A 24,426-nucleotide genomic window follows, 5' to 3' on the forward strand; every position below is an offset into this window, starting at 1 on the left:
CCTGTTAATGCCAGACTTAATTCACCAAACTGCATTAGCAGTTGTTCAGGCTGCGAGACTCTTTTATTTCTTTGTGGCTGCAGAAGTAAATACCATTGAAGTCGTCAACGATGTTGGTGTTTGTATTCCTTCCTCTCAGAGGTCGTGATTAAAAGTTACTGATATTGGTTAATTAGTCTCTTATTGTGATGAGTTTTTTTTTTTTTGCCGCTGGCACTTAACTGTTGGAAACACACAACATATCACCTTTTTTATTGGCTGTGCACAGCGCGAATTGATGAATACTTCTTTGCAGTTTCCCATGAAATTCTGACACTCAGAGGATTATAAATCATGATATCTTAGATGTCCTTTTTTAAGCTCAAAACAATGTCTATTGTTCATATCTACTGGTGCCTGAAAAATTGCATGACTCCAAAGTACAAGATATTTTACTTTAAAGATGAAGTGGCAATCTTTCTGATACTAGCGCCGTTTATTTCGGAATTTGCAATTTTAAAAGCGACCCTGCAGATTTGAGTTTGAAACTGTCATGAAAACGAAGTTCTTAAACGGAAGGAACCATAATTTAGTTCCACCTATTAGAGTCCAGTCCTTAGGCAACTACGCCAACCGTGTCGAGAATGTTATTACTCAAATATACACTACATCACATACACATACAGGTTCAAACACACTGTTTATGGTTAAAAGCCTCTTTTAATATTGGATTTTTCAATGAGTTGTTGTCTGGTCGCAATATATAGCTCTCTGCCTTTCGTTTCTGTCCAATACAAAGCCCGGTTGTCACGGCAACGTCAACGTCATGACACAATACAGAAGCTGGTTGGTAAACCATTATAATGCATTATAAAAAGAAACTGAACTCCAAACAGCTATGAAATATACATGATGCCGGTTGGGCTTCGCCGCGACCTTTGTTAAAGATTTGGATTATTTCATTAAAGATGTCGATGTGGAATCGGAAGAACTCGGTGGCCATTCAGTCGTACTCAGCCAAAGCTGGCAAACCCGAAGCGGATGAAAATAAACGAGTAAGTGAAATGTTTTTTACTGAAATTCTACTGGCATCCGGCGAAAGGTGGAAATGATGCGATGATGATATTTCAACGCCGGCTCACGCAACCTCAGAGCTGGAGTAAGACAGCAATGATTTTCAACCGCAGCGTTTCCTTTCTGGACGGTCCTTTTTTCTCGCCTTCAAATAGGCAAATTTAAGGGGTACTTCTTGCCTTCACCGTTAGTTAGGCTTTCGAGCCTCCTCCCAATTACATAGTCTGATGTTTAAAATTTTCTTGACTCTTGGCTAAGAAATATTTCATAGGCGTTTTATATACCTGTTTAAACAATGTTAAATGTGTCGCTGTTATTGTTAAAATTGCTGGTTAAAATTACTTCAGGCCTTTCAGCTAAGCCTTAGTTAAGATTAGTTGGTTAAAAGTGATCGAACTTGGAAATAGTTCCATGTCAAGAAGAAATGAACATGACATAGTGAAGAGCGCCTGATAGCCAAACTGAGAGAATCTATGTATGTCACGAACAGCTTCAACAACAATGATATAAATAAAGATTTTAATCGCCTAGTTCGTTCCTGTTTTTCAAGTAAGGCTTACGTGAGATGATAACAGTTTATTTCGCTCTTGTTTTTAGTACATCCGCAAGCAGAATTCTTACAGATCGATATCCCGGAGCAGTTCGATAGACAGTTCAGGTTTGTTGTTTGAAATGTCGATTCTCTCCCGACCACGATTAAAATTCCAGGCAATTGAAGTTGTACTCCGAAGTCACCGTCGAGATTTTAAGGTGTATTGCTTATCTATGCTTGATCGCAAGTTTCCTCTCCTTGAATTGTCTAACCTTGCTTTTTCTTCCCACGATTTTTTTTCTATTAAGATTGTTATTATTTTTCTTAACTCATCACCGCGTTTTTATGATGTAACTAACCCCACAGACTGCATTTCAGGCGATGAATCAATTTTACCCAATAAGTTCCACACCTCAGTAAATTAGCCAGATATCGTGGATGTAAAACATACAAAAAGCGTTCTCTATTTAAACTATATTGAGAGGCGTTTTCTGTTCTCAATTCGCTTTTCGAAATATTTGTACACATCGTTATGCAAATACAAGGAACATATTGCGTGACTTTCTACATGTCTCTCTTGTCTCGCCATAAACGACCTATAGATTCTAGAATTTGCAGGGGGCAAAAATCCTATTTAAACAAATAAGGATGGCAGTAAACTATTGCAGCTTCTCTGTTCAAATAATATCATCAATCATGAATTTGCAGACGTTTTCATTCTGCAGTGGGATTTTCGCGATGATTTTTCGTGTAACAGGTGGAGTGGCGGGCTTTCCGGATACGAAGCCGGACAATGTTAAAGAGTGTTGAATACATCATTAAAAATACAAGGCTACTCCGATATGGCCAACAGCTTTCTTTAATTTAATATATTAGGTTTCCTTCAGTCGTAGTCTATATTGCTGAAGTTTGTTTTTCGTATTTACCTTGTACTCTGTGGGGTTCACTGTCGTATATTCGTCGTGGTGTACCGCAAGGACGTTAAATGCTCATATTCTATTCTAGAAAATTTTTTAGTTGAATATCATTTGTATATTACCAATCTGAAACGCTAAAAAAATACGCTTCATTTTCGATCCCGACGTCATGAAGTCCCTATATAATGATCGCGTCTCTTAAAGCTTCTTTTTGCGAACTGAAAAACTTACGCTGCGAATTTTCGTCTGATCGCACTTTTCTCCGAAAATATTCTTCAGAGAGACTGAATAATCACGTTCGATTCTCTCTTTAAATCACATCCCCAGTCACTAATGCAATTTCTGTCGACATATGCAAATATCTTGTTCATATTACGTGACAATCAATCAAGAGTTGACGGCTTCGACTGTGTGAAACAATGCAACACTGGTAGGGGGCACAAAATAAGCCTTGCAGCCTGAAGAAGTAATCCTCTCACTTCTTAAAGGTTTATTTTCTCAGATTCTGGCAAATATTTCACGAACAGTCGTCTACGTTGCATGGCGTGACATACAATGTTAGGTCACAAGCTCGTGTACGACCCGTGCCTTTCGAAGGAATTTCTGGAACGAAATTTCTTAGAACTCTTGGTGCCAGCGTGTAGGAGAGAAAGTGCCTTCTTTATAGTAGTTAATTTTGTTTATATATATATTACTTTTATGTTCCCAAAAAAGAAACGTAATTAAAATAATCATTAGAAGCTCATTTACTGATTTAGACCAACGTGACTCCAAAGAGAACGCTTTTGTCACGCGTCATACGTGCTTCACGTGGATAGTCTGTGACGGCGACACGAGTTCTTTTGTGCTCATTTCATACTCCTGTCCTTGATCCTTTATCGAGCAATTAAAAATACAAATGACCTTTGCGGTATTCCTCTTACGTAACACGTGAGCATAGAAGAATTCAGATAAACGCCTTTACAAATACAACAAAACATATGGCCTGGTAAATGGAAAATTTGCGCCTTGAAGCTGAGATCTTCTCGGTGTACATGCGCGTAAATGCTACACATAGCATGAAACGGATAGAAATAGTTTCAAAGTTTTGTAATCTGTACATGTACAATACAGTAAAGGACGTTATTACGAAATCATGCTTATCACATGTGCGTCACTCTATTTGCACAAAATCTTGACAGCGTTATTTTTTACATAATTATTTAGATCTACTTCGTACACCTTACTGATTCCTTTTTTCTCGTCGATTGAATGTTCAAAGCTGTAAAATTGTTTGTGACTCGCATGCGAAATGTCGAGGACAAAGCTCTTGTAAGTAGATTGTGACGATCAGTTCATAGACAAAGGGCAGACAAACAATCCATTGATACCGGAAGTTTCATTAACGAAACTTGTATGTTGATTTCCGGTTTGAAAAAAAAAATAGTACTCACCTAATTGTGAATCGGGATAATTTTCAAAACGCAATTTTCCTTGGATTTGAAAAGCCTTTAAGACTGTTCGGTCGATATAGTCTTATTTTTTGTTATTTGTCCTTTCCTCTTCCTAACGGTAATACTGATCGAAGTACCCTCAAGGGTGAATTGGACCTCTTTCGCCCCGAAACTCCAAAATCACTCCTCCGTTTTTAGATATTCCTAGAAGATAAGATAGTATTGAAATTGTATTTTTAAGTATCTAACTTACGTTTAAAGGTTGTCTCCAGATCAATATGACTGACTGTTGAAACGCAAATATAACGAAGATACTATCGTTTGTAAATATAATCTACTCAAGTGCAATATAAAAAATAAGATTGCCACTGAAACGTTTACTACAGAAGCGCTAGTTAAAAGATCCTTAGTTTGTTACTCTTAGATTAATTTCGCTGAGTAGTTTTATTTCTTTCCATACAAAACATATCGAAGTAGGTGACATGGAATCAGGCTATATTTCTGCCGGCGACATTTGCACTTGGTTCAATACGACGTAATTTTTTTTTGTTAGGTGTATATTAGATACGCTTTTGTACGATTTTCCCATTTTTTTCTTATTATGTTTATTATTGTTATCGCTAAACATAGTCACTGGCATTGCTAAGAAACTCTCAGTTTTTGCTTTGTTATCTTAAAATTTTGTTTCTTTGCCCGAAAAAAGTAGAAAATCTTACCACTCTCGTTTCTGGAAGAGTATATTTCCACGCTATTGCAAATATAAATTTCAGCAGGAACGAGCAATCACTTAGACGATGAATATTGAATCTGGAGTCTTAAAAAAGTTGATATTAATTGTGTAATTAAGTTCTGACTTTTTTCCCAATACAATGTGTCCACTATTGGTATAAATCTTCAAACTTTCTTTCTAAAATGCTGCAATCTGATTGGGTACACTTCTCGCTGGCTATTGCTTGATAGATAGTGATGCTGAAGGTGTGTGATAGTAAGCAAAGAGATATTAATATGAGCCAATCTTGTTCAGTGTTAAGTGTTTAACGTCAGGGAAATTTAAGCTAAACCAATTAGAATTGGACTTCGTCATCACCAACAATCACGCGAAAGAAATCTCGGGCTCATTTAAGCAATATACGGCACGTTTTATCGGTTTGTCGACGTAATAGCCAATGTAGGATGTTGGAGAGCACAAGGAAAGATTATAGATCACTCGCCCCTGGCTCGTGATTTACAAACTTTTCTCGTTTTTACCGAGCATCCTGCCATCCTGCGTGGGTCCTCACGTCGGCAAACCGATAGAACGTGCGCTCTATCGCTTTTATAAAATAAACTTCAATTTTCCATGGGGAGTTAGCAACAGATTTTTGACCATGCAGCTAGGGCTCTCGTATCTCGGTTACTGTACATAATATGATAGTTGATTACATTTGTCAGTTTACACACAAATCTTTTGTCTCTAATTTTTTATTTATGTTTTTTATTTATATGCTGTGTCTCTAAAGAACAAGCAAATGTCGTCTTGTCGGTATTTCTGTTGGTATTTCTGCCAGGTATCATTTTTTTTAATATTCTGAGGCTATCGACGGTTTTGGCCTCTTAACTACTGTTAAATTTGTTTCAGTGCATAAAAGTTTCCGCTTAAATTCGTTGGAAACTGGCTAGGACCTTGATAATGGTAGTTTAAAGTCCAGTTGTAGCGAAAGGAATGGGCGCGTGCGTATCGAAATTGCTACCCATATCGAAAGTCTTCCAAGGTAGCCTGCTAGCCTGATTTGTGTTCGTGTTCAAAATAAGAAAATTCAAAAGAAAACACTAAAAGGGAGAGTGAAAAAATTAACGAGTCGTGAATTAAACCAGACATTTCTGAACGAGTTGAATTGCATATTGTGTTGGAAAATTGACTTTCTCAGTGATTCGAGCACGTGATTGCAGTTAAAAAGTGATCAACGGTACTTTTAACCACCGTGAGTGACCAGTAGCTAATTTTTCCTTACGGTATTCGAACAGAATCGAACATTAAGCCCGTGGGAATGTAAGAAATGATTGCCAGCTGAAGGGACTGTGCATAAATTATCCTTGTCAGCACCGCAGGAAATGTAAAGAGAACAGTGTGGATAATGTGCGCACTGATGTTAGGGTGTTAAAGGTAAAGCGTTGGAATCTCTCTGTTTGAATTTGTTGGGACTTGCCTTAACAACAATCTGAATCGATTTAACAAATTGACAGTGGTTTAGCTTAGTCTGTACTCTTATCGACAACGATATTATTCATCACAGTGGTCAAAATGTATATATCGTTGTCGATAGGAGTACAGACCACGTTAAAGCACTGCCGATTCGTTTTTTTTTACCACAAACTGAACGTCAAATAAAGCGATTTTTTGCAGTGCGTGACACGTTGCGTGACATGTTGACGCGAGTTGCGTTGTCTGTACTCTCATCGACAACGGCAAATTGGCCAATCAGATTGCGACATTGCTGCCGATTGTGGTAAAATTAGTTGTTCTTTTCCTTGAATCATTCCCCAGTTAGATTGAATCGATATTGTGTTTTTGGGGAGGGCTTCAAGGCCTTTAAAGAAAGCTTCTATTCTGATCCCACTGAAACTCTGTTTTTCCCGCCACAAGAAAGGTGCAAATTTTAAATGATAGATTTCAAAAATTCCTAACATTGTTGTTTACCAATTTCTCTTTTGTTGCAGTCGCGCGCGTTGAATAACAAACTTAAGAGTTTCCAAAGTCCACTGCATCCATTGATTATTAGCATTTTGATATGCTTTAATGGTTTTCTGTTGCGTACCAAAAGGGTTACTTGAGTATATTTGATGAAGCATTTCGAGAAGGACGCAAAATCCAAGGCTCGCTCACGAATTTCTTTTCAAAGGGAAGAGAACGAAACTCAAATAAACTGTAGTAGCTCCTTGGTGTTTATGACTTTTCTTAGCACAGATGATTTGCAGATGCCAATTGTCTCTTTGATGATCTAGCATGAGGTAGCCTGTTTGGCTGTATCACGTGATCATATCGAGCCTTGCACCACGTGACGTATTAGACGAGAGTCAAGGGCATTCGCAAGTTGACGAACTTTGATCATGACGTCAAAGCACTAACGCTGTATTTTAACTGCAGCGACCGATGTTTGGCTCTGTGCCGTGTTAAATGCTGTTTTTGTATTGCAATGATCAGTTTACGTCAGTTGGTTAGATAGCTAGCTCTCTCGAACTAATACTGCATATGATATCAGAATGCTTTTGTGACTGTGCCTCTTAGAGCCTATACATATATATATATATATATATATATATATTTATATATATATATGCATATATATTCGTATGAAAGTTTAAAATATTGCGAGGATGGACAACTTCTGACGTGAAAAAAATTAAAATTTTTTTATAAATTTGATTAAAATTTTTTATATTTTTTACGTCAGAAGTTGTTCATCCTCGTAATTTTTTAAACTTTCTACGTTCGTGTTGGCTGTGAGGTTTGGACTGCGAATCTTTATTGATCCTCCTGGCGCGGTGCACCTTTGTTGGCCTGAGAGTTCCATTAACGACTTACGATATATATATATATATATATATATATATATATATATATATATGTATGTATATATTTATTCTGTATACAAGGGAAACAGGGGGACGTGGGTTCAAATCCCGCTCAGGGAAAATTTTCTTTTCAAACATTTATTCTATTTATGTATGTATATATTTATATGCATATTACTATCATTACCTGCCTGTGTGACCATATATTGATATTTAAATGAGAAATTACTTATTGATCATATCGCGGAGTGAAGAACCTCAGCATTTCTTGATCAAATTACGGATGAAATTGCTGAAAGCGGCTGGTTTGGACGGGGCAGGGAATCAGGGAATATATAAATACGGCGATTGGACCCCTCTGGGGTTTGCTGATGGGGGGTAGGTTGATCCTCTGCAGTTCCTTGCCCCCGTGTCTCGTGTGATATATATTTGTTTCCATGTAATGAAGCAAGGTATCCCGGTTTGCGGGTAAGCCTGCAAGACATAACAAAAAGCAAAAACAGTTAATCAATAATTTGATAGTACGAGTGGAAATAATGTTGCTACGATTATCATTCATTTTCATGCATGTAGAAGCGCTTTTTAAAGTCTGTGACAACAATAAGGAAAACCGAAATATTTCACTTTTTAATTCAAATATGCATATAGTGTATTCTAAATTCAACAAAGGTAGTGAATACACCAAAGTTATATCATTGCCCTTAATGACTGCTTTGCAGAGCTATCTGAAATTGATTTAAAGTACGAGCGAAATCAAAAATATGGACACAAATCAGTGTCTCCGGACAAAAATGGTCCGATTTCTTTCTTGTACTCAGACGTCAGGTAAGAATTTGATTTCTATTCCATACTTTTCGTTCTGGAATTGTCTCAATTATAAGAATATAATTATATAACTATGGTAGAACTGTTGAATGACTAAACCCACTAATGTCAAAAGCTTACGATTGCAGCAGCACAAAATTCCTATCAACTAAGGAGCACGTTGTATTCAGCTAACAGCCCTTAGCAAGGAAAAAAGAATCTTGGTTGAAGTAGAAATATTCCTCTTCACCATCATTCCGTCAAACTGACAGTTCAAAAGACATTTTCCATTGGGTTTGTATCCGGGGAAATAAAACCCTTTCCATCTTAGTATATGAAAAATCAAATAAGTCGTTTTCACTGGCACAGAACATTTATACCAGCGTCAAATTTCATGTGCGCTCCCCTATCAATAATCTTTCGAAATTTTATGGTGTCATCTACAGTTTCAGCTAAAAAAAAAAGACTTACCCTTTCACCCTTGGGAGGGACGAAGAAATACTTCTCATTATAATATTAACACATTTTCAAGCAGGAAAGTGATACGAATTTCAAAAAAGGATCAATTAAGGGATACACTTCAATTGAAAACCCATTCTTCTCCACCAAAATTAAAAAAGAAAACTTTGACAGATCGAACAGAGTAATGAAATTCAGAATTTTGGATACTAAGGTTAAAAAAAGGTTTGTAGACACTTTTAACATTTCGGGTATATGTTACCGTCCTCATCGCTCACACCGAAACAGACCAATCACGACCGACTTACGTCACTTGAGTCTTACAGCCAATAACATCACGGCAAAACCAACCGATATGAAGAGCTTCAAAACACCTCTTTCCGGTTCAATAATTTTAGACATACTGACTTGCAAGTTTCATCATTTTCTATATGAAGCGCTATTTGAACAACGATCGATCATTTCTACTAAGAATGCAATCTTCAGATTTCATTGAGATATAAAATTATTCCTTAAAACCAGTACCTGAGTACGAATCACTCTTCAATCTAGGGTGTTTTATAGGCAAATATTATTCAAGCTTGCAAAATATTATAGAGAATTTGAAAAATGCTTTACATATGTACATGCAGTGCTGCCCATTTGTCCATGGTCTAACGTCATCAAACATGTGCTTTTGACTCACTTGTAAAAAAAAAAAAAAACTCTTCTTTTCTGTGTCTAATTTCCATGTGCTGCGCATAACAAATTAAAATTGTCGATGACACTTGCCAAAAAACTTGAAAAATTGTGCAATAAGCCATATTGTTCTCTTGCTCGTACCGTACAAAAGAAGGAAAAAAATTACGAAATCAAAGGTTGACGGTCGTATATTTTCCGTTCCTAAACTCAGTGCATCTCTTTGAAAGCTCGACGATCAACGAATGAAAAGGAGGCTAACTGAAATTTCCAAATTTCAAATTCGAGATTGAGAATATCCTTTCACGGTCTTGCTAAAATCCTCCGTTGTCAGCTGTCTGGCAAAACCAGAAATTAAAAAATTTCCATTTTGAATGCGCGCTCAAAAGTCACTCTTTTTTATTGAAAATTTGCGTTTTCCATCCTTTTTAGTATTCATACCGATAACCAGGCAAAAGATTTTAATTTCTTACTAAAAAACTTCTTTTAATCTTAGGTTTGTCATTGGTGCTGTTCATAAATGACGCTCGGTTCGATATTTTTCCTTTGTTAAAAAATGTTTTTCCCAACTTGAGAAGAATCGCTTGATCCGAATTATTTGCTACCAAGGTGGGAAGAAGGGGTGTTCTGGGTCTTAAACTGTTTTGAAATGTGAAAATATTACCTTAATATCTGAAGACCACGAGCCACGGCGTTTGACTTTCTTTCGGTTGTGTCTAGTTCTTAGTCGGACTCCAAGAAAGAAGATTTTTTATCCTCCGTATTCGAGGCTAGAAATAGCGAAAATTTGTGGTTAAGTTCAGTTTCCACACCTGTTTCAAAAATGCCTCAAATTAAGGGCTTCCCGTTTACACACCTGACTCTTTGAATTGCTTCTGGTGTGCGTCATTCTGGGACACATCAGTCACTCGGCCGAGAGAAGAAAAGGAAACTTTTGGCGTCGACGACGAGTAAGAGACACGTTTTTTTCACAAATATATTGTTCGTAGATTGTGAAGATTAATTTTTTTTACCACCCAAAGAGTTCTTAAGTACATCATCAACATGTACAGGAAGTCTACTTTTGCGTCAAAATGTAAGAAGAATTATTTGTTTAGAGGAAGGGAAGTATCTTTTTCCTTTTTCCAGTTGAGCGCTCTTGTCCGATTGGTCACCTCGATTCCATGCCTCTATGTAGGCCATTTGTTACTACAATAACATGGCGGCTTCGGAAGGTGATCATCGCGTCCACAAGTCTCCGGCTGCTGCGCAAAGACCGCCTCATCTTAAGGCACTAGAGGTTTCGGCATTCGTGTTTGATATAGTTTTCGATGCGTTGTGATATATGTGTCTGACAGTTAGTGCGTTTTTTCGCTCTAGGGTTTAAGTTTTTCTGAAAGCATGTCGAGGCGACCCCCTCGCCTTCGAAGGCGTTCAATTTCGGTGTCTTCCACAGACAGTTACGGAAGCTCAGGTGAAGCGAGCATGTATTTTACTCTTTTTTAAAGATTCTTTCCCATATTCTGATTCTTCTCCTGTTCCGTCTGAGAATTCAATATTTCATGAGTTTTCATACAAGAGGATGTACTCCTTCAACAGTTCGTTCGTCTTCGTGCTTTGGGATGTGATCTTGAGCCGCTCTTTATTTTTAGTTCCAAATTGTAATCGTATTAATACAGTATTAAAAAACTTTTTCTTACAGAAGTTTTGAATCTTAGGTTTCCTCTTTGAACGATCCATGTATTTCCAGATTGATTCTAGAGTAGTTTTAGTTTTTGTAACTTGTGCCTGCGCTTATCTGCAAGCAGCAGTTCATGTCATTAAAATTTACATTATTCGCCTTCTTGCAGCTAGCTATTCAGACAGCTATTCATCAGATGAAGACGATGTATCGCCAAGGGAAAGATCACAGGTATGTGCTTGAATCTGATATCAAAGAAACTTTATCTACAAACTCTTTGCCTGTTTCTTCGCCTTCAATCTTCACTGCTAAAAGCTTAAATGCTAATAACATATGCATAAAACTTTGTACGAGCTAGAATAAGCAAAGCTTACAGGGTGTTTTGATTCAATTGAGCGAATATTGAATCGACAGTGTCCGGTGTTCTTAGCTTGTGTGTAGTTTTCTTTAAGGATTCATATCCTATGAAAATTAGCAGAAGCAGTGAACGGCAATTAAGAGTGAGAGCAGCGAGCGTATATTTAACTGAAAAATAAATAAATAAATGAACTCCAACCAGCCGTTCAATCGATAGCTAGAATGAAAAAAAAAAATAAAAAGAGAGAACATCGGTGGGTGTCATACGTAGATATCAACAGCACAAATTACTCCTCTTGGTTTCTGCGGTTCAAAAACAAAATACTTTCGTTGGGGGAAATTTACCGAGATGGTGTAGACCTTGCAATATGTTCAAAGACTCTTAAAGTTAGTAAAGTGTGACCGGTGAGGCAAACATGACGTCATATGCTTACGTAATGAGCGTTCTTTAAAGGAATTGTCCGGTTTCTGATCAAGATTTTGAGGTTTTCAACTTTTTTGGGCCAACGGATTGTTATTTCTTTAAAAGTGTTTATTTGTAAAGGTTCCGTGCATAGATGCAATGAAAAGAGTACTATGTGACACAGCTTAATTATATTGGCTTTTGTGGAGTGCATGACAATATAGATGGCATCTATTGGAATTTGGTTGTGCTTGTTTCTTGGAGATTGGCTGTTTGTTACAAATTTTTTTCAGCATTTGACTGAAAGTGTGCTGCAAGGTTTTTTTCTACTCACACAGCTCAGCATCTCAACACAATGATAAACCACAGAATAGTAATTTCATGGATGGCTGTTCAAGCAAAATAGATACCTGTATTGACTTTCTGGGCTGTAAGATATTTTGAAGACTGTCTCTTAGTTATTATTACAATATATGAATATAATCAGTTTTCACTAATCCAAAATAGTTTTAAGGCAACTGAAAAGATACTTGCTCATTTAAATATAGCACAGAATTATAAAGTTGAAGAAGAAGATCTTTGTGTACACTTGTAAGGATTATTCCCTAATCCTTGGCCAGGTGTAATGTACTGGATAAGAATTGTTTCTGATTGTACCTCTTTAAAATTCCCCTTTGTTGATGAGCATTTCATTTCTTACTTTGAATCTGAGCATTATTTTCCAAATATTGAAAGACATACTTAGAAAAAAATTGTAGTTGATACATTATGTTCTCAAGAAGGAGATTTAAGTTATAGAATTGCAGACTAACATTTTTGATGAAGAGGTAGTTTGTTTTCTTTTTTCGGCGAAAGATTGGTCAGAGTCAATTGAGCTTCAGTTCTCCTGGGAATTTTTGCTAAAAATATTTTTGAGTCAATAATAATTATGTTGATATCTGAAGGGTCAGGCTCTTCTGCATTGTCATACATGTCACACAGTTCATTTGGGAATTTTTGCTAATTTAAATATTTTTGAGTCAATAATAAGTTGATATCTGAGTGGTCAGGCTCTTCTGCATTGTCACACAGGAATGCTTGTATGGAAAATGTTGTGTTCATTGTGGTTTTGTAGATAAATGAAATGTTTCATCATTTAACTCTTGATAATAGTCAGACTACCAAATGTTTGATCATGACATTTCAACTGCTGTGCTGTCTTTATGTCTGTCTTTATAACACCTTGCATAAGCAATGCTCATGGCAGTGTATGAAGCTTAGGACTTTACATCTATATTTGAGGTCAGTGTTATAGAAACCCGCAGTTTTTTAGATATATGAAAGGTTTAATTGTTTGTTTTCGTTAATTTTATGTGTGCTGTTGCTTTGCTGCTGCTGTTCTTCTCAGTTTCCTACCATCTCTCTTGTTCTGTGTTATTTACTCATTATTTTTTATTGTTTTTATTTTGTTAATGATTATGTTCTTTTCATTCTACCATTTTGTTTCTTTAGTTTGTTTCATTTTGTGTGAGACATTTTTGCTAACTTTTCACTTAACATTCATGAACTGTTACAAACAAGTGCATCTTTCACAGACATGTCCACAGAGAAAAATATTGTAACAATTTGTTTCATATTATGTTTGATGTTGCTAGGGTTACGTGTACCAAACTGATAACTTCAATTGCAATAAACAAGCCATGACTTTCGTTTAGACCCTCATTTTTTCTTTGATCCAAAGTAGTGAGTGACAAAGTTGTGTGTATCAGGAATCGTCATTTATTTCTTGAATTGTGATTGTTCAATTTTGTTTCATCGGTGAACTCCCAAGATCTGAGCAGTGATTCTCCCTACCTAAAGCCATATATTTCCTTGTAAAAAGAGACAAGAGAATTTGTTGCTGTATCAAGATAAAACCCTTCAGCTGTAAAGCTGGCCTTTCCTTATCACTTGTGTTTGCAATAAAATGTCTCAAAATTTCAAGGAGAAATTACATGTTGATCTTTTTAAATAGTTTACTCTTTTATTAACTCCTATAAGTGACCAAGACAGAATTTCTCCTTACAATATCAATTCAATATCAAGCAGACAAGTGATGAGAATGAAAAAAAATATCAATAGCTCATTTCCGAATTGCCTTTAGCCTCTTTTTTCCAAAGCGAGTCCTGGTGCTCATCCCTTTGTATGGTAATAAGTTTCCATTCACATGCAAATAAACTCATTTTCATACTTATGGTTGAGCACCAGGCCTCGTTTTGAAAAAAAGGCCAATCGTAATTCGGAAATGGACTATTAGGGAATTATTAGTTGATCGTACACCAAAGTCTTGGCACTAGCATCGCAAGATTTGTATGGCAGACAGACAAGAGAATTGCTATTGAGACTGTAGTTGATCTAATATCAAATTCTTCAAACTTGCATTATAAGAATTGTATGGGAGATGGTACAGAGAATGACTATTGAGATCTTGGAAGTGAAAGTGGTTAAGTGACCCTAGTAACAGTATAAGCACTGTAGAGAGTAGAGTATGATACATCCATTTTCTATGTGCAGAAAAACAGCAGCGGTGGATCTGATTTTTGTGTTAAGAATATTAAGCTGGCTGACTTTGGTCGCAGGGAAATTGAAATAGCTGAACAAGGCAAGCAGAAATTTATGTTGTGATAGAGGGACTTGTTCACTGTCTTTTAATAATACAATCTAATCCAGCGTACCCTTAAATAACTTAATATGTAACATATTTTTTATTCCAGTACTGTGGGCTGCCTCTGTTGTCATGACAGTTTTGCCATTTGTGCGCTGTGTAGTGAATATTTACCAGCACAAGACATTTTTCTCCAATTTGATGTGATTTTCTTTATAAGCTTTTGTTTTGTTCACAGTGTTACAGAACGTAATCATGTGAAATTTGCTTCTCAGATTTGAATTTGATTTTAATCCTCAATCTGAAAATCATCTGAATTTTGGAAAAGAGGTTCCTGTAGTTTTTTTTTGGTTAAAACAGATCGTAACCATAATGAAGAATATTCTATGTTTTTATTTTAAGTTTACTTGGTATAGTTTTGTATGAATTTTGCTCTAAGTACATTTGGCATACTGGAAATAAAGATGAAAGTAAAAAGAGTATATCATTTCTTTCACGAGAAAATTTTTCTTTTTCTTTTTAGGACTTTCATTGTTTTAATATGAAACATCAATAAGAGTTCCATTTAAAGTGGTACTTTTTCAGCAATGCATACAAATGTATTCTGGAAAAATTAATTAATCTTTATAGAATTATCATAGGTAAATAAGTGAAATATTCATCAGTGTTACACTTATTTTACCTACAGAAATGCCAGGTCTTATGCTCCTGCGAAAACGGAATTGCACGGACAAGCCATTAGAAGGAGCAAAAATTGTTGGTTGCACACATGTAACTGCGCAGGCTGCAGTGAGTAAACAAGTTTTTATGCCTTTTTCAATTTACAAAATCAACCAGTTACAATTTGGGTTTTTTGTTATATGCATTCGGGGGTTTCATTAAGGGCCAGGCACCGGGCAAATTGACCGGTTGTGAGGACGGCTTTGCCCACCTGATTTGACCATCTCGAGGAAAGTTTATCTTATAAAGAAGTTCAGTTCAAAGAGTTTTGCCTGCCTGTGAAAACCAGTTGCCCTCCTGCAGAAAACATTAATGAAACCCCTGGCTGCATTGTTGTTTTACTTCATACTCAAGTGATTTTCAATAATTATGTTTTTAAGTCTAAGAGTTGAAAACAGTTTTAGGAAAGTTTGTTTTTTTTTTTTTTTAAAATTATCTTTTTGTGGAGTTAACACCTGTAGAACTACTCTAACTTGTAAAATTCAGCATTGAATGTTATATATATATATATATATATATATATAACTAACTGCAGACAGTACTGTTTCGGCCTTCTGGGCCTCATCAGTGCAGTGCTAATGCTAGGATGGAGGAGAACCAATATGGTCACCCCAAACGATCCAACCTTTGTGGTATCGTCTAAGCCATGCCAGAGTGCTCAAACTATATATATATATATATATTCATATATATATATATATATATATATATATATTCAGTTGCCAACTCCTTAGTTTTATATGCAAATATGCAAATACATTCTTTACAATTGATTGCATACTGTTTCATCTTTTGTAAAATTCAGGTTCTGATAGAGACCCTCACAGCTCTGGGTGCCCAGGTTCGCTGGTGTGCATGCAACATTTACTCAACACAGGTTAGTTTGAAAAGCACAAAATCTTAATTATTTACTGTCATAGTTATGTCCTAAGAGGTTTGTGGAAGAAAATGCTTGTTTAGGTTTATCTTGCATATTGTATGCAGATTGTAGAGTTTCCTTATGCCACTGACTTGATTTTATAATTTTCAACAGAATGAGGTTGCTGCAGCCTTGGCTGAAGCAGGTTAGTTGGTTGTCTTGTTCAACTTCTGGATGTATGTTCTAAAATTTGTGAAGTACATGCAACTTCTAAACTTTATTGTCTAATACCAATCGTTCACTGTGGTTACCAGGTTACCCCATCTTTGCCTGGAAGGGAGAGTCTGAGGAAGACTTTTGGTGGTGCATCGAGCAGTGTATCACAGCAGACAAATGGCAGCCTAACATGGTGCTGGATGACGGTGGCGATGCAACTCATTTGTTGTACAAGAAATTCAACGGAACTTTTAACACCCTGCGTGGAGTAGTGGAAGAAAGTGTCACTGGGGTTCACAGGTTAGGTTTGTTGATTCACCTCTAACCTTAAACATTTAACCCTTTGCATCCTAACTTTTGTTTTAATTCATTTAAGGTTGTACCAGCTTTCCAAGCAGGGAAAACTAACGGTGGCAGCCATGAATGTCAACGACTCAGTCACCAAAGTAAGTGTAGTTGAAACTTCAGACTTGAATACAAATTAGACAGAAAATAACCCTAATCTGTGAAGAACAATGACTTTAAGAACTTGATAAATATTCTATTTATAGACAAAGTTTGACAACATGTACTGCTGTCGAGAATCAATCTTAGATAGGTAAGTACATGGTTTAGAAATAATTACAGGAAATTCACATTTATGAATATTATTGTGCTGTATTGCATTTTTTTTGTTTTGATAGTTGACTTGCAAAAAACTTTTAAAAAGTCTTGCTCAGTGTTTGCCTCTGATTTGTAAATCTCCACCTTTGCTTTTAGAGAATTTCCTTGAAATAAATTTTAAATATTATTTAAAACTGTATAATGGTGACATTTTTAAACATTTACCCTTTAGCTTTACACATTTTTGTATTCTTTATTGCTATTTGTTTATTACCATTTTCTATTTTTAATTATGATATTATATATTACTTTTATTGTTGTAATTGTTATTTTATGTATACACAGCCCTACTCTTAATATTATATGTTAAGGAGATGTTACAGCTCTATTTATCTTGGAATCAAGTGGTTGAAATTAATTTTCTTCCTTTCGTAGTTTAAAGAGAACCACAGATGTAATGTTTGGTGGCAAACAGGTTCTTGTGTGTGGATATGGAGAGGTAAATAGATTGCATCTAATTTCTCCTTTCAATATCACGCCGGAATCAAACATTTAGATCACCAGTACAAGGCTGTGCTCTAAGGAAAATTGAATGGAGCCCAGTGCTTTGAAACTGTGAAATCCAGGGTGCCCAGTATATGCTTTGTATGAAAAAACTAAAATTCCTGAGTCACCCAAAAGCAAGAGTAAGGTGCCAGGGGCCACCGGGCACTGCTAGACCACAGCCTTGCAGTAGAAAGGAAATGATCACCAACTTAAGAAGCTCTTGATTGTGAAACAAATTCTCCTTGTCAGCATCTCAAGAAATGTGTAGAGAACAGTATGGAGAATATGCATAGTGATGTTAGGGTGTCAAGGATTAAAGAATTAAATGTAGAAAAGTAAAACACTGCCAGGGCTCAATACTAACTTTTCAACTTACTAGCCAAACTGACGAGTGGAAATCGAAAACTACTGGCCAAAACTGAATTTCTACTAGTCTGTGGCTAGTTGGCTACCATTAATACAAGCCATGACTGTGATGATCACTGATGATCTGTTGTTTTACCAGGTTGGCAAGGGTTGCTGTTCAGCGCTCAAAGGTCTTGGTGCAGTAGTGTATGTTGCAGAAATTGATCCCATCTGTGGTCTTCAAGCTTGGTAGGTTCATGTCTTAATCGTTAGTCTGGGTGCACATGTATTAATGATTGCAAGAGACCTTCATTGAAGCCCTGGCAAGGATTGAGACAAATTTTAAATATTTATTAATGGTCATTATTTTTTCTTTTGTACATACTTTGTTTAGCATGGATGGTTTCCGAGTTGTCAAGATTGACATGGTGGTGAAAAATATTGACATCCTTATCACTTGCACAGGTATCTAACCAGCAAAAGTCAGAACAATTTTAATTTTTGAATGTCTAGGTTGATATTTGATAAGATATTCAGGCCCAAAATTAAAAAAAAAAAAAATGTCTTAATCGTCTTTTGGGCCTAAGTGGCCAAAAATGGTGGCTAGAATTACCAATAAAAGTGTCAGTTTTAAAGCTGCAACTGTATGTACCTTTAAGTAACACAAATTTGGCTTAACTACATTGTATGATAAGCAAATACTTGAAATCTGTGCTCAGCATAAAAAAGAGGAATAGCAATCACGTTACTGCCTAGAGTGTGTATGAAAAGGGCGAAGTGTTTGATGTCAACAGACTTTACTTATGCGAGTTTTCTCTTTGCATCTTTTTTTTTCTCACAACAGGCAACAAGCATGTGGTTACAAGAGATCATTTGGACAGAATGAAGAATGGCTGTATTGTTTGTAACATGGGGCATTCAAATACAGAAATTGATGTGGTAAGATTCAGATATGATCTGATAAGCCAATTAACTAATGTTTGCAACATAGTAAGTAAAATATGAAATAGTGATTGGACAAGGCTCTGAGCTCAACTTTTTATCAACTCTCCATTTAGAAACTTTCATCATAAAATGGTCACTGAAAAAAATATTTTGGTTGCAAGAGAAAGCAAGACATATTGCATTATTGCATGAAAATTGTAAATCTCTTGCAAGATAATGTCTTTGGATTCAGCAGTATGGCTGCCATTGGCCTTTTGGAGTTTCCTATGACATCCTAAGGCAAAATACAATGAAAACAAAGGAGAAAGAAGCAATCATGAAAGAAAAAAAAGGCAAATCTTGGTAGTCTTCGTCAAGAGGGAAAGCCCTAAAGGTTAAATTTACAGAAAATGATTGGAGGGAAAATTGTCTACATATTGAATTGCAATTAACGTGAATTGTTCCCAACAGTGCCTGAGCAAAATACCTTGTAATTGTCAGCTTTTACATTGATGGGCTTCATTTCTTGTCAGTGTTATAGGGACTAATAGCCATTTGGCACCCGTTGGTGTCAAGCAGGTAGAACTCATTGTGCAAGTTCACAATGTGACATATAGTCCCCTTTAAGCGGTCTGTATGTTCACAACAGTAATACAGTACTTTCCACTTGGCTTGGTTTACAGGCTAGCTTAAGAACTTCAGATCTGACATGGGAGAAAGTCAGAACCCAAGTAGATCATATCATCTGGCCAGATGGCAAGAGAATTGTGTTGCTTGCAGAGGTATATCAGTTCTTATAACTCTTCCCTCCCCTCTTTGATGTGGTTAAATGCAATTTAATGGAGTTAGCAAAGAGTGTCAGTGTTCTCTTGCAGTCAGCAGTATCTTTGCAAATGCACACGGGTCGGAATTCCATGTGCTCTTCGTTTTAGGTGTTCTTGCATGTGCTTTGAGCGTGTTCTTAGAGCGTTCCCAGGCAGTTTTACCCATCCATGCCCTCCCTCTTTCTTTATTCAGTGTGACGGGTGCCTGTTTCCCTTTCCTGTGTAGTGGCTCATGGCTGGGTTGCAAGTATTTGCCAGCCATGGGAGAAGTTTCCATCTAGGAGCTGGCTGCCATTAGTGGAAGCTCCTGGATGTTTCAGGCACTCAACCTTCACTTAGTGATGCAGTTGTTAATTTAAATTAATAATTATCAAGGTTTTAGTTCACCTTACTGGAAAATTTATTGAAGGGGAAAAAAAAAACTTAGAGAAATTTCAGATTTTTATTTTGTGCTATGATTAGTTAACTAAGAGGTGATGGTAAAAGGAAATGACTTTTAACCCTGTGGCATCTAAGAGTGACCAGGATATTCTCCCCACAGTATCACCCTGGAATCACACATTAAGGTCATGAGAATAGAGGAAATGATCACCAACAAAAGAAGCTCTTGATTGTTAAACAAATTCTCCTTGTCAACACCTTAGGAAACATATAGAGAACAGTATGGAGAATATGCATACTGATGTTGGGTGTTAAGGGTTAAATACAGCAGCTGATAATGTTTTTACAGATGTAACTATGGCCTCTAAATTTCCTTGTGGCTTCAACACTCCTTATTTCAATCTGTAGCGTAACAATATATATCTCTTATTAACCAAGTGCAAGGGCCGTACTGGGAGAATATCGGCCTGAGGTCTTGACAGTACGGACCTTGCTGCGCTCGGTCCGTACAAAAAAGAGCGAGGGCCAATATTCTTCCAGTACGGTCCTGAGCAAGCTTGGTTAATAAGAGATTTATTATACGACTGAAGTTCAAAGGGATACAAGTGTGGTATCATTCGGGACCATTCGGGACAGTGCCCAGTCCAATACTTAGAGAATATTGGACGGGCAATAGAGCATTTTGATTGGTTGGTTTTAGTTATTGGCCCTCTGACTGCCTGAGTCATGTACTAATGTTCACTACCATGTGGCAACATCTCTCAAACATGAGGTTGACTGTATCCACTTTGTTTCTTATAGGGTCGCCTGGTCAATCTGAGTTGCTCTAGTGTTCCTTCATTTGTAGTATCCATTACATCAACAACACAGGTAAGAAAAGAGTTTGATCTGAAGTCTTTGAAAAATAGTTCAACAATGTAAGCTCTGATGTGCATAAGTGATGTTATTTGTATTTATTGTATCAGCTGCAGTGTTTTACAAGGATTTCCAGCCCTGTGGAAAGATGCAACATTGCACAGAAAAATTACTATTATTTTTTATGTGTTTGATATCAATAATCAGCTGCTTACCCATCACCTTTCTCACCACTTGGTCAGGCTGATGAATGAATGGCAAAGCAGATGTCATTTCTTGTGTTCAATTCAAAATCTGACTTGTTAGCTGTGCTCACTCTTGGACTATGGAGTTGAACACTTGAAGAGAAATTCCATACCTAAGCACATCCACGTGTTATTCTCTATCTCTCTTACAGGCTATAGCATTAATTGAACTTTTCAAGGCACCTCCTGGTAGATATAAACATGATGTCTATCTTCTGCCCAAGAAGATGGGTAAGTGATGAGTGTATCGGTTCTCCTTACAGTTTTTACATTCTCTCAAACAGAATGGTAGGGAGAATAACAGAAATGCAGGAGAAATGGCTCTAGATAAAACACTTAACTCTGGAATAGCTGGCAAGAAATGCAATGTGTGCGGGTTTTGTGTTAACTAAATTTGCTGGACTCCAGGATATTAGAAAGCTAGGTTGGCTTACAATCAAAGAGCGTTTAGAATTTAATATAGCTAAGCTAGCGCACAAGTTATTATACAACGAGGACTTTCCACTAAAACCCAAGCAAAATGTCATAAATAGATATAGTCTTAGGTCATTAGCTGCACCAAAATTAGAACTTGCCAACAAAATTGAGGAGAACACTCTACAAGATCAAGCTGCAGAAGCTTTTAATAAGCTTCCTGCGGAGCTAAGGAATTGCAGTGACCATGTACTTTTTTGTATAAATCTTAAGAGACATACTGACATGCAATGGATAATCTAGTATAGTTTTTATTATTCACTATTTTATCAATTTTGATTTATTGTAAGTGTTATGTATATAGTTAATTTTTATATTAGTAGCGAAGAGTCACTATGTGGAAGTATGCTAATAAAGGTCATTATTATTATTATTGTTATTATTATAATTATTATTATTATTATTATTATTATTATGTACTGTTTAGAAAAATTAGTGTCATGTTGTTGGAAATGCAAGGGTTAATTATATTTCTGTCTGCTGCCTTTCAGATGAGTACGTAGCAATGTTGCATTTGCCAACATTTGATGGCCATTTGACAGAGTTGACAGAGGAACAAGCAAAATATCTTGGAGTTAACAAGAATGGCCCTTTCAAACCCAATTATTACAGGTTTGAATTAAGAATGGTGTCTTTTACAGTAAATGGTTTGACGTGGGGATAGATATTTTCATGGTGAAGTCTGAATATTCTCATGAGAGTAATCCCGAGAAGAACTGTAGTTGGTAGTAGTGACTGATATTTTGAAAAAAATTGCTGGAAGTCATTTCAAGAATTGAGAACTTTCACTGAGGTTGTCTCTCTATTTTGAGCTTTATGGTAATCATGTTTTCAGCAGCAGCAAATCAGTAGGTGTTGTTTCAGGTTTCTTTGCTTCATTGTTTCATAAAGCTTTGCACAATGTACAAACCATAAGGTGCACATCCCCTCACAGCTTATTTCTAAGTCAAAGGAGTACATCATTTGAATGGAGTATTGGTCTTGTTTTGAATTCCCATAAAAGAGCTATTTTTCTCTTGATCTCTCCTTCTCATTCTTAAACAAATCCACTGACAAAAAGCCTTGAGAAACTACAAATATAAGGACATAGCTTTGCAATTGTTTTATTGATGTTTGGAGTTTCCATGTTTTAACAACTTACAATCATTTCTGTTTCTAAGCAAGAATATAATTTTTCTACAGATACTAATGGCCAGGGACTGGAATCCACAACAGCCATGGATAAATTTCTTGTAAATTCATTGAACATTTTTAAAATTGCTATTTATGAAAGAAAGCAGTATTTTGCAACTTTTGGTCCAACCTTAGTCTGCCCAACCTCTGCAAGTAACACTGTAGTCAAAGCTGAAAAACTAGATGTAGAGTTTCTTGGAATAGACATCTTTCTAAACATGAGTCTGAGTCATTTTCTGGTAATCTCTGTCCATTTCCATGAATCACCTCGTGTAGTACACCATTTTTAAAGAGGCATGTGTTATTTTGCCTTGCCATTTCTCTGCAAAAATGCTTCATGTATGTGGGGCTGTGCCATGCTCTTGTCATATGCATGTAAAAGTAGGAAATTAATTAATTTGGTTGGTCAAAGAGATAGTCAAGTATAGACTGTCATGTGCATTGCTTGATTTTGTCTACAATAAAGCATAAGAGGTTATATTTTGTATAAGAGAGGTGTTAATTTGTTGCTTATGGCCACTAATATGGTAATCATGCAGGATCTATCTGCCAACTGTTTGTTGAGTAAACTTGGTTCTGTTGAGAGCCTTTTTCATTTTATTTTTTTTTTTTACACAAGGCCCTCTGCATTTCTTCTTTGGTCTTTACAAGTTAGGAAATAACTTAAAAGTACTAAATGGGGGTGTTGATGCAAACTGCAAAGAATATGAAAAGTATTTTTTTCCATCTCTGGTGCACATATTGGGTTCTTTAAATGATGGTTACAGCAGCAATTGCCAGTGAAAGAAAAGAAAGATTTTGTGAGCAGAACAATGGCTGGGAATAGCCATTTGAAAACTCTGTCCATTTCATAGCTGTTTCTGAAAATTGGTGCAAAATCAGTGAAATGTAGGGACTTTGTTTACAGCAACCCCATTTGCAAACTCAATGCTTCAGGATTAGTGCTCTTGCAGAAAGGAGACACATTGAGTCTCTTGTAAAATTGTCTAAATTGTCTTAGCTTCCTTATTTCAGTTGGCCAAAGCTGTCTAGGCATTGCCATAGTAACAGCTCAAGGTCCCTTAATGTGATACTTTAGTTAGATTTCTTTTACATTAAAAATTTTATGGAGGTATGACTATTCTAGTTTGCCAACCAACAGCTGGTAGATAGATCTCACTTAATAGTGAGGATCATTTCTCGCAATAACCAGATGTCTATGTATCACTGACATAATTAAGTCTATCATAATCATGATTAATGAGCCTTCAGACCAGGCAATGGTTAATAATAATTTTAAGCAGTTTTCCAAAGTAAGTGCAAAGCATGTCACCGATAATTAAATAAATGGAAAAGCTGCCTGTTTATCAAGTCGATTGAATTATAAGTTTGCTAATTTTTCCTAGATGAAGAAGTTATTTAAAATATGCTTGTGCTGTCATCTGTGTCTTTTGGTTTCTTTTTATATCCCATACTCCCAAGTCTTCAGCTGTTGTATGATACTGTAATGAGCGTGTTTAATGACATTATAAGTGGCATTCAATAAAATTGTGCCATGTCACCGCATCTGTTTAGATACATCTCATGTCTAAACATGGACCTCTACACATTGTTAACCAAAATGATTTACCTATAACAAACTCTAAAAATATCCTCCACTGTAGACTCCTTTTTTTTTCTTTTAGCTTACTGTAACCAACCTGCAAGAGTCAAGGGCTTCCACAGGGAGTCTTGACCCTTTCAAACCTAATAGTGATTAGCATCCAATTTCTCCTCAACACTATAACCCCTGAACCACACTTAAAGGTCAC

The 24,426-nt window shown here is 36.3% G+C and overlaps 1 protein-coding gene and 1 long non-coding RNA gene across 4 annotated transcripts; one reads left to right on the forward strand and one right to left on the reverse strand.

Annotated features, from left to right (window-relative positions):
- Positions 1 to 864: 864 nt before the first annotated feature.
- On the forward strand, positions 865 to 24,181 carry LOC111335781 (S-adenosylhomocysteine hydrolase-like protein 2). 3 transcript variants are annotated; one of them, XM_022941775.2, is made up of 19 exons: positions 865 to 1,034; positions 1,651 to 1,711; positions 11,258 to 11,319; positions 14,381 to 14,468; positions 15,160 to 15,260; positions 15,997 to 16,068; positions 16,225 to 16,255; positions 16,365 to 16,566; positions 16,643 to 16,712; positions 16,818 to 16,864; positions 17,305 to 17,368; positions 17,921 to 18,009; positions 18,155 to 18,225; positions 18,605 to 18,699; positions 19,368 to 19,466; positions 20,691 to 20,759; positions 21,142 to 21,220; positions 21,955 to 22,075; positions 22,646 to 24,181. In XM_022941775.2, the coding sequence occupies exons 1-19, from the start codon at positions 948 to 950 to the stop codon at positions 22,650 to 22,652; spliced, it is 1,515 nt and encodes a 504-aa protein (XP_022797510.1). In that variant the 5' UTR covers positions 865 to 947; the 3' UTR covers positions 22,653 to 24,181. The 3 variants fall into 3 exon arrangements, with proteins under 3 accessions (XP_022797510.1, XP_022797511.2, XP_022797512.2); XM_022941777.2 differs by lacking the exons at positions 865 to 1,034; positions 1,651 to 1,711 and adding exons at positions 10,551 to 10,707; positions 10,788 to 10,881; XM_022941776.2 differs by lacking the exons at positions 865 to 1,034; positions 1,651 to 1,711 and adding an exon at positions 8,264 to 8,312.
- Positions 7,610 to 10,544, reverse strand: LOC111335784 (uncharacterized). The gene is made up of 3 exons (XR_002695381.2): positions 10,285 to 10,544; positions 10,093 to 10,198; positions 7,610 to 7,961 (listed from the first exon to the last, which is right to left on the reverse strand). It is a non-coding gene; the product is annotated as an uncharacterized LOC111335784 (long non-coding RNA).
- Positions 24,182 to 24,426: the final 245 nt, after the last annotated feature.

This window comes from Stylophora pistillata, chromosome 5, assembly GCF_964205215.1.
Source record: "Stylophora pistillata chromosome 5, jaStyPist1.2, whole genome shotgun sequence".
Lineage (NCBI taxonomy): Eukaryota > Metazoa > Cnidaria > Anthozoa > Scleractinia > Pocilloporidae > Stylophora > Stylophora pistillata.

Coding starts and splice junctions, on each gene's coding strand:
- LOC111335781 (XM_022941777.2), top strand. CDS start 10,627: ATGGCGGCTTCGGAAGGTGATCATCGCGTCCACAAGTCTCCGGCTGCT. Junction 11,320..14,380: donor CGCCAAGGGAAAGATCACAG/GTATGTGCTTGA, acceptor TTCTATGTGCAG/AAAAACAGCAGCGGTGGATC. Junction 16,865..17,304: donor CGAGAATCAATCTTAGATAG/GTAAGTACATGG, acceptor TTCCTTTCGTAG/TTTAAAGAGAACCACAGATG.